The sequence below is a fragment of the Ctenocephalides felis genome, unplaced genomic scaffold, assembly GCF_003426905.1.
Source record: "Ctenocephalides felis isolate EL2017-DRISC unplaced genomic scaffold, ASM342690v1 CF-g0.4_SCAFFOLD_01604, whole genome shotgun sequence".
NCBI classification, from domain to species: Eukaryota; Metazoa; Arthropoda; class Insecta; order Siphonaptera; family Pulicidae; genus Ctenocephalides; species Ctenocephalides felis.
In genome coordinates, this window is record NW_020537758.1 from 18,520,825 (window position 1) to 18,531,459 (window position 10,635).

A 10,635-nucleotide genomic window follows, 5' to 3' on the forward strand; every position below is an offset into this window, starting at 1 on the left:
ATACATTCAAATGCTGTATTGGGTTTAATATGAAACTTAAGGATCTATTTTGAAATTTTATCACACTACTCATTTATATAAAAAATATTTTTTATTAGAGTTTATTCTCAATTATTGGCATATTTATCATTTTTCACTGTGTGTTTAATTTCCAATACATGTTGAATGTATGTTTTTAAAAATGATCGATTACTTTTGAGAAGTCAGGCGGACATGAAAAGCGCAATATATTCTTAGTTAATGACTTCCCGTTTCTTACGAAGAAATTGTTCCGTACATAATAATAAGTGTCCAAATGACGAAATGATATGATTTGCAAAAACAAAGAAATTTGCTCCAAGTAAAACATATACCTCGACTTGCCAATGCTTTTGTCATATTAAATTGATTTAAATCATATTTGATACATAATATGTATCTCTTTTCGGCCGATAAAATCGTTGCCTATAGAAACATAGCTTAATATCATTTAATTGCTTGATATATTATATTCAATGTTTAAATTAGTACAATTTTGAATAAGGACTTGAATGTGAAAAATTCTGAATTAAATCCTAAATACTAAGTATTTACTATTCAATCATTTTCATAATTTTGCGTTGCTTATTTAATTTATTCCTCGCTCCATGTTGTTGCATTTATTTGATTAGCATATTAGTTGCCTAAAATTTATTCGATTATTTATTAATAAAAGTAAATTTTCACTTTCGAACGTAGTGACTGTGACGTTTACTTGTTAAGTTAGGATGATATCAAATTAAAATATCACATTGTCAGTAATCATATTACAATATATGAACTATAAAGGAGTATCATGCATATAAAAAAACATAAGCCATCTTATGTATATATATATATATATATATATATATATATATATATTATACCAATATATATATATATATATATATATATATATATATATATATATATATTATATATATTATATATTATATATATAATATATACCTATATATATATATATATATATATATATATATTATATATATATATATATATATATATATATATTGGTTAATCTCATCAATAGTTCTTCTGCAATTAAAAATTGATTATACCCTTTTATAATTTACTTCTGGAAGTGATATATAATAGTGGCAATATAAAATACAAAATTGATTCTTCAGTTTAATAGTAATTATTGAAATCGTTTTCATAATCTCAATCTATATTTTTATTTAAATTGATTTGAAAAAAACTTCGAAATTATATTACTGGAAAGAATCTTTGAGTTTTATTATTATTCATATTGAATCAATTTTTAGATGGATGCATAATTATAGTCCACTTTGTATTATTGCATAAAGTTGCATTAATTGAATAGTTTAAAGATATATTTATGTTGTAATATTTAAAAAGTGTTGATATATAATATAGGTATAAAAAAACTTCACGCTGCTGTAAGCATAGCCGATATGTACAAAATTAACTTTGTACTATTTAAAAACAAAATAATATAATAATAGTATAAAGTACACTATAGTAAACTATTGCTTTTGGTTTGCTACCATTGTATATATTAAAACAAAACTTTAGCATTTGTAGCGTTAAGCTATAGAAGAAATAATAGTATAACTAAAATGTATTAACTGTATTCGTATTCTATTTTTTATTATTCTATAAGATTATTGCCATATGTATAAGCGTTATTTTAAACGAAAATCTAAATCTTTATTTAATGAAAGTTCTACAAACTACTGGTATGGTTTGTATATTTTTTGTTACTGGTGGTAGATGTATAATATAAATTTGTCATATTTTTTATTCGATCTTGAGCTTTTATTCCTCATTAATTTTATTATAAATACTGATTGAAGCAAGAATGTGCCAATGATATATAATTATTTAAGTTTTATTAAATGTGGCAAGTTTATATTACATCTATTGTTATACGAGAGATTTATGATGATAAAAAATCCCATATTTTTTCTTAAAAAGAAAAAAATATAGTAGTGTTTTTTCTTAATAAATGTATTAATTTAAGCTTATTTATGTATTATATATTTAACTTCATGGTCTAGTAAAACGTATCATTATTAGTCTATAATTTATCATAGTGATGTTCCCAACGCAGATAAGAATACTTTGATCTTTGCACACCACAAAAAGAATACAATTCTCATTGTGTAAAATATCTTTATTGTGATGACATGTTTATAATTAAAATAATTTGAAAGCTTTTTCTAATTCATGCATCAAAGTTGTTAATACTCGGGATAAATTTAGCTTGGGTACATAGCATGAGAAATATAAATATGCAGGCATTATTATATTTCAAATGTTTGTAATGTATTTAGTTTAAGAGCATTTGTTTACCAAAGTTTCATAAAATCTCAGTCACAAGTGCAAATCTAGTCAAATTCTTATGTTACAGAAATATTAATATAGATAAATTTGTGAATCTCATTATTGACAAAGTCACTGTAGTAAATGCATACTTACTTTTAACTTAATTCTTGTTGCAATTGGTATTTGTATACTGCATGTGATTTTTTTTAAACAAACATGTTTGTTGTTTGTTTACTGCAGTAACACGATTTATGAACACATTTGCAGCTTCTATAAGTGCAATAAAAATTTGTACAAATGGATTAATTGATAAACTGATGTAGTATAGATTTTTGAAATTATAACATTTAAGTTAAAAAAATAATCAGTTACTGTGTTTATTGCAAGCCATCTATGTTTTATTCTTAATAACTATCTGGATGATCGGCCTATAAAAAATTAAAACCGGTTAGAATATTTTTACAACCGTTTTCATTCCCATAGTCTATAAAAATTAATTTGATACAAAACATATTTTTATTTCAACTGGGATTTAAGTAGAAAGTAAATGTGCATTAAAATTTTTCATTATTATTAAAGAAAGAGATTCTCAATATTATATCGATATATAATGAATATTTTTTACGAACTGCAGTAATCAAAAAGATCTTTCATTAATAGAAAGTTCTGAAAATGCAATTGAGCAAAAATATAGCATAACAGTGTAAATGTTTGTAAGTAAATTGTTATTGTCAAAGATAATTATTTAAGTCAAATGGACACCAAGATATTTTGTAATTGAATTATTTACCTTATATCTTTGTAAAATAATTTGCATATAAATTTTGTTCAATAATTGGTGTTCACTTGGAAAAATATTTATTATTTGCTCTAATTTTTTATGGTATATGTGTTCAATGTTTAATAAAGCAAAGTAAATATATATAAAAATATATATATGAACATGTATATATATATATATATGTATATTAATATATATGTACATGCATATAAATAAATGTGCTGTTCATTTTTTTTTTGAAGCTCTTACTGCATACAAGAAATTGTACTAAAAATTATTAATATTAAAAATACATTCTGTTTTTTAATGAGACTTCCAATACGATATAACTTCATACGAAATTCAATCGAATCTCCATCACTAATGATATTGTTAGCTATTGTTGTGTTATTAAGTCAATCAAAATGCAAGATTTATTTTCAATCAAATTATTTTATGTATTTCATTATAAAGTAACTAACAAAATAACTGTTGGATAACACTATTCATATTATTTGTAGATGTGTCCAGTGCTATCTATGCAGTGTTGATGTAGCAAAACTAAATTATTAATAAATATATGACAAATATAAAATAAACATGTTTTCTTTATATATATATATATATATATATATATTTATAAGTAGTAAATACCTAAATGAATTAAATTCTTTCTTTCTTTTAAATAGGCAGTCTCTATTTTTAAGTGATGTGAATATAAATGATTTATATTACAAAAGTTGCAAAATTCAATTGTTTCTTAAATTATTTGTATTGTTTTTGGACTTTATAATATTTATTTCTATATTATATTTCTAATAGTGATTGATATTTTGTAAATATGAATTACGAATAAATATTTTACTGTTACCTTTATTCACAATTAATTTAATCATACACAAGTATCAGTCATTAAGTAGAAAAATTACTTATTAATTATTTATATATAAACAAATAACTGTATTCAAAATTTAGAAAAGAAAACATTCATTCATTCTGCCATCAAGCAAGCGGAAAATATAATTATCTGAATAACAAACAAAAGTCTTGCCCTTTCCAGAGTGGCAACTAATAAGAGAATTCTTTAAAGAATCTAACATGCATTGGCAGTTTTTAAACAACATAAGAGCTTTTTGTTGAAGATCCAGATTTGGCCATGGCATCCTTGTGGGTGTGATAACCAATCTGAATCTTGGGTGCAATGCGCAATCGTTCTTTCAGCTTCCAGCCGATTTCCATAACAGATGAACAATGGCTGGCATCCTTCGTCCAGACGCCGATTTTGTCCCATTTGGCTCGTACGTTCACCACAGCCCCACAGACATCGTCGGAATTTTCAAAAGCTTCACCGATTAAGCAGAGAAGGGTGTCCAACCAGAATCTATCCAAATCATTTGTTCGCTGCTTTTTGTCCATGGTGATGGCCCACTTACCTCCATGCTTATTGGCGTCATCTTCCCACATTGGCCTGATGCCGCTTTTGAACAAGGAATAATCGCATCCTTGACGCAATTCGCTAGCCATCTTTATATGGCTATAAACACTCCAGAAGTCTTCAATTGTAGCAAAACTGACTATTTCTCGTTGATTTTCTTCCCATGTCTTTTGCCGGTCGTTTTCAAAATACCACAAAGTCCATGTGTGCTGAAGGGGATGCTTCAACGCGAAATCCGGAATTTCCAACTTCCTTTCGATGATTTCTCGTTTCTCTTCACAGTCGTTGATAGACATCGTGAAATATTTATTCAAAATGATTTCAGTGGATGCTATTTATAAGTTTAAATTAAAAAATATTCGTCAACTTGCGTTTTGCAGTTAATAGTGTTTTATTTATCGTCGTTGATGAGCGATTGGTCAACCCGTACTGAAACAAAATAATGTAGACAACCCGTTCGAAAATAGTTGCACTGGACTGGGGTGCATAACCTCAAATTTGCATACGATCAAACGTCAAAATTTTGCACTAAATTTGAATCCTGACAAAAACTAGATATGGTAACGTTATTGAACGCGCTTTTGAGAAAACAAATTCGTTCTAATATTAAGTAATAAATCCTAGTGCTAAGATACATATATAATAATAGATCTAACACATCATAATATAATTATATATTTTTATGTGATAGGTTAGAACAGAATGCAATTTCTGTATTTGCATCACGACTTTATACAACAGATGTAAAACAAGATTTATTACTTACTGAATCTTGCGTCAAGCGTTTGAAAGAAATTTGTGAAAATGATCAATTTTTGAGAGTTGTCGTCGAGGGTGGAGGGTGCTCAGGATTCCAGTACAAATTTGATCTTGACACCAAAATTGCAGAAGACGATAAGTAGGTTTAGTTATGTTAATTCAAATTATTCTTTCAAATAATTGGCTTGCACAAAATGAAGCCTTTTTGCCAGCTATAGATAATATCAAGCTTTATTTTTTTAGAATATTTGGTACTGGAAACAGTCGAGTTGTAGTAGACAAAGATTCCTTAGAATTTCTAAAAGGCGCAACAGTAGACTACCATGCTGAGCTAATAAGAACAGGCTTTAAAATTTTATCGAACCCTAGGGCTGAACAAGGATGCTCCTGTGGATCTTCATTTGCATTAAGGTTAGATTAAATCTACGTATGAACTTAATTTAATATATATTTGTTAAAATTATATTGTTATTACAAAAATAAATAAAAACATTCAAAAGTTTATGATTTAATTATCAACTCTAGATATACATAAAATCATAAATTTATTGATTTATACTTATATTACATATATTACCTTCATATAAATGCAAACAATATACTTTATTTAAATAACAGTTTTTTAAACAATATAATAAAAATAGGAATTCAATAATTGGTTACATTTCTTAATTATATATGTAGATTCAAACAGGCAGCAAATAAAACATCCAGTGTTCTATCTTGTAGGACCTAATTTATCATACAAATCTGCAGCATGCTCTGTAACTATTCTTAATTGCTCTTCATAATTCATTCTTGTTGTTGACTAAAAATTAATTTAATATGATGTGATAGAATTTGAAAATTCTCTTTGAAAATTCTATTTAATATCAATTTAAATTATTACCAATTCTTCTTCCAGCTCTTTGCACTTATTTTCCAAAGCATTGGATGCATGGTAAATATTTTGAATTTCATTGTCTTTAATTTCTAAATGATTTCGTAAAGCTGAAATCTAAAATGTACATGTGGTGTTAAAAGTATGAGCATTTGTTATAAATAATTTCAATCTTCAATACCTCTATTGTTAAACTATTTACTTGACTAGCTACTAATGATTTAGATTCAGCTAATGAATTTAATCTGTCTGTGAAATAATTCCTAAGTTTTGCTTCTCTGGCACAAGCTTCTTCATTAGCTGCAGTAGGTGTTTTTATTCTAACAAAGATTAATAAAAATAGCATCTTTTAAATTTAAAGAACAAAGTCAGTTATATTATTAAATACCTTCCAAGAATTTCAGTTTTTGTGATGGTTTCTGACTCTCTTTCTATTGCATTACTATTACCATTTGATTGCTGTACTAAAGTATTACTTGGATATGATGTGGTCATCATCTTTTGAAGCTCATATTCCGTTTTCCAGTGTTGAACTTCTCTTTCTAATTCTGTTATTCTACTTGATTCAGCACTTTTATTAGAAGTATTTAAATTGCTTTTAACATGTGTGGTATTTACTAATTTTTCATCATTGCTATTTATTGCATGTTCATCCACAGATAAACTGTCCTCACTCCCAACCTACAATATAGATTTATTATTATATAAGTTAATATTTTATACTTTATAAATCAGTCCACAGAATTACTAGACTTGCAGCTTCAGAACTTTCGGACACAATTTCAGCATCACCACTTTTACATCTATGTGAAATCAATTGTTTACGTAGTTTACTTTCTGTGTTGGCACTTTCTTGCAATTGCCTTGCTAAACGGGTTTCTAATATTTCAACTCTTTCATTTAATAAGAGAATTTCAGAATCTTTATCTGAAATCTGTAATATAAATTTACATGAATATAAGAATCTAATTTTACAATGGAATATTCAAGGTTTACTTGTGATGTCAATTCTGAAATCTCCACAATTTTTTTTTCTAGATCTTCATCAATTACACTTTTATCTACTGATTGTTTATTTGAATCAGTGCGACGTTTATGTTTTTTATTTTTTATTTCACTATCTAAATCATCTTGTAACGTTGATACTCTTCTCAACAGTTGCTCATTTCTAAAGCACAAGCTATCTACTTCTTGCTCAGTTCTCCGAAGGGATATTTCTTTACTTCTTAATGTTTCTTTTAGATTACTATTTTTGCTCTGTTCTTCCAGTACTGCACGTCGTAGTACAGTAGCCTGTGCTCGCAACTAACATAAAAACATAATGATTAATTTAAATTTTAATAATTATTTTACAGTTTGATTTTACATTATCACATTATGAGCAAAAATATTTGTTTAATAGCAAGATTTGTGATTATATTCCAGTTCTCATGATTATATTATTTATATCGTTTAAATAGACAGGATATTGAAATTATCTAGTACAATTTTTATGTGCAAATTACCTTGGAATATTCTGAAGCAAGTTTGTCATATTTTGTCTGTAAATCTATACTACCCCCGTCCATAGCAGATCAAATGTTTAACAAATACATCTGTAATTTGCAAAATAAATAAATTTATCACTAGGCGGAATAGCGGTGTGTGAATTATCATTAAAGTTTGACATTCGATATTCTTATTTGACAGTGACAGTGACAGGTCGAGTTGAAGTTAGATTCAGAAAATGCAGGTAAAGTAACATAAGAAATTAATATTTGAACTGGGCACAAGATAATTTTTTGCATTAACAAACTAACTTAATTATTATAGTTACAGACTTCACAAATATTATAAGTATTAACAATAACTTAATTATATGAAAAATAATTACAAAAACATGTACTGCATAAAATTAGTTAAGGTTAGTAAATCCATAGTAAATCTTTAATCCAACAGTAGAGTTTTTGAGACATGGTACATTAACATAATTAAAAAAAATAACGTAATAAGTTTCTTTATTTAAAAATTTATATTTCAATATATATAGCTAAATAGAGCTCTTTTTAAACTTTTTCTGTATGCTGAATGTTTGATTTTGAATTTTATTTTGTCACTTCTGGTGGTACTGCTGATTCTTGACTTTTCTAATTCTTTATACAAAAACTATCATTTTGTGCAACAATTGTTCTTTGCATATTGATAATTTGATTAATAAGTTTATTTAGTGCAAATTAAGTTAGTTATAATTGTTTCATAGTTGATTTTTAACATGCCCCCTTTAATTTTAATGAATTGTTAGTTTTATCGACGTTGGTGAAATGTTGTCAATACTTAGGCGGGTTTTTTATTATTTTTCGGGACCCGAAGAAGAAGTTATAGAGCCGCAGTTGACAACTGAGAATAATAAACGATGGTATGTACAAAACAAAATTATTTGATCAATTCGGATTCGGACTGAAAACTTTATTGACAATCTTCTGTTTTGTTCAGTCATTTAGACAGCTACTACGTTGCTGATTCCATGCATCAAAATAAACGTATGAAATATAACAATGATGAAGAAAATATTGGTAAATATTCAAATAATAATAACATACTTGTTGTAATTTCTAAATAATAACCCCTAATTAATGTATGTGTAGTCATAGATGATAATGAATGTACTTCAAGTATGAATAACAGTTACCAAATGCCATTATCTGCTACTCCGCTCAAATCTAATGGAACACATGTAATTGTAAGTTTCTGTAATTATAAATATTATTTCTGTTATACTTACTAAATATATTGAAACATTTATGCAGATGGATAAACCAAAACAATGTGTATTGAAACCAAAGGATACTGAATTTTTAAATCATATACAAAAACATAAAAATCATAAATTAAATTATGTAAAAAAGAAAATTTGGCAGCTAAGTATGCTCAGCATCCTCTAACTGACAAAAATCGAAATCTAGATTTGAATAAAAGTTCAGCTTTGTATGACGTAAACAAATTACGTGAAAAAATTAATTACTGTAATCTTATTAAAAGTCACGCGCCTGTGGCTTGTGTCACACTTGAACAAAATAAAAATAACTTATTCAAGAAACCTTTGTTTGTGGATTTAACTAAAGATGAAAACTCATTCAAGACACCTTCAATGGTGGATTTAACTAAAGATGAAAAAGCTGAAGACAATCGAAAGAGTATCCTTAAAAATGAAAAGTCTAGGAAATCGATTCTGGAACTATCAAGAGAAGGCGATACTAATGGGGCTTTAAAGAATATTACTATTAGAAGGAAAAATGTGTCACCAGTCACCAAGCATACTGAATGGATACATAACTTGTGAGTTTATTTACTTTTTCAATTAATGCGAATATTCTATTTTTTATTTTATTCTTCTAGAAACAAACGATTTGACCAAAGTGGACTTCAAAAGAAATTGAAAATTAATGATGAAAAATTGCGAGCTCAAGTTCTTAGTGACAAAAATAAAGTATTTGATGAAATTATCAATGAGAGATTATTGAAACAGCTGCAAATAAAAGAAGTTATAGATTTAGTGGAGGAGAAACCACTTGAGGTCGAAACAGTATTACCCGAATTCACTCCAGAGGAAGATGCTAAAATCAATAAAGCCATGCGCTCTCCATCTCAAGAGCAGATTATTCAAAAATTTGGTTACAACATTACTGGCGCTTGTCTTTATTCACTGAGTGGCTTAAATTGGTTAAATGATAATGTCATAAATTTCTATATGAAATTACTAACACAACGAGGAGCTGAACCAGGAAATCTTAAGGCAATTTTAATGTTCTTATTTTTATTATTTTTTATAATATTCTCTATATTAAATATACTTATATATTATAGGTTCATGCCATGGACAGTTTTTTCTTAGTCAATCTTCGAACTCGTGGTTACAGTTCCGTTCGTAGATGGACAAGGAAAGTGGATATATTTTCATTTGATTTAATGCCAATTCCAGTTCACGTTAGTGGTGTTCATTGGTGTATGTTAATTATTGATTTTAAACATAAAACTATAAAGTATTATGATAGTATGGGCGGTTCCAATAAAGGTGTTCTCGATATGGCAGAAAATTATTTGAAAGAGGAGTCATTGGATAAGAAGAAAGTAACACTAGATACAAGTACCTGGACAAAGGAGACAGTAAAGGTATTGTGAATTTTTACAATTATATATTTTACTGCTTAAAGATTTTAAATTTATTGTCATATAATTGGTTTTAGGATATACCTCAACAAATGAATGGTTGTGACTGTGGAGTATTTTCATGTATGTTTGCGGAGTACATATGTAGAGGAGCAAAAATTAATTTTAGTCAAAATGATATGAAATATTTTAGGAGAAAAATGTGTTTGGAAATAGTCAATGGAAAATTACTAACTTAATGTTTATTAGCTTTAAACTTTTGTTTGAATAATATAATATAATTATTAGTAGAATATTATTTACTTACTTCATATGTATAAAAATATTTTAATATTTATGAATCTC

The 10,635-nt window shown here is 26.9% G+C and overlaps 3 protein-coding genes and 1 pseudogene across 3 annotated transcripts; 2 read left to right on the forward strand and 2 right to left on the reverse strand.

Annotated features, from left to right (window-relative positions):
* Positions 1 to 4,085: 4,085 nt before the first annotated feature.
* LOC113372419 lies at positions 4,086 to 4,952 on the reverse strand (annotated as a pseudogene).
* Positions 4,953 to 5,000: 48 nt separating this feature from the next.
* LOC113372420 (iron-sulfur cluster assembly 2 homolog, mitochondrial-like) lies at positions 5,001 to 5,685 on the forward strand. Its single transcript, XM_026612745.1, has 3 exons — positions 5,001 to 5,115; positions 5,197 to 5,403; positions 5,508 to 5,685. The coding sequence occupies exons 1-3, from the start codon at positions 5,063 to 5,065 to the stop codon at positions 5,683 to 5,685; spliced, it is 438 nt and encodes a 145-aa protein (XP_026468530.1). The 5' UTR covers positions 5,001 to 5,062.
* Positions 5,686 to 5,919: 234 nt separating this feature from the next.
* LOC113372999 (protein phosphatase 1 regulatory subunit 21-like) lies at positions 5,920 to 7,812 on the reverse strand. Its single transcript, XM_026613338.1, has 7 exons — positions 7,650 to 7,812; positions 7,141 to 7,449; positions 6,893 to 7,078; positions 6,533 to 6,825; positions 6,326 to 6,464; positions 6,154 to 6,261; positions 5,920 to 6,072 (listed from the first exon to the last, which is right to left on the reverse strand). The coding sequence occupies exons 1-7, from the start codon at positions 7,710 to 7,712 to the stop codon at positions 5,983 to 5,985; spliced, it is 1,188 nt and encodes a 395-aa protein (XP_026469123.1). The 5' UTR covers positions 7,713 to 7,812; the 3' UTR covers positions 5,920 to 5,982.
* Positions 7,813 to 8,797: 985 nt separating this feature from the next.
* On the forward strand, positions 8,798 to 10,529 carry LOC113373462 (sentrin-specific protease 1-like). The gene is made up of 5 exons (XM_026613758.1): positions 8,798 to 8,873; positions 9,042 to 9,459; positions 9,520 to 9,916; positions 9,988 to 10,293; positions 10,368 to 10,529. Exons 1-5 carry the CDS (start codon positions 8,798 to 8,800, stop codon positions 10,527 to 10,529), a joined length of 1,359 nt encoding a protein of 452 aa, XP_026469543.1.
* Positions 10,530 to 10,635: the final 106 nt, after the last annotated feature.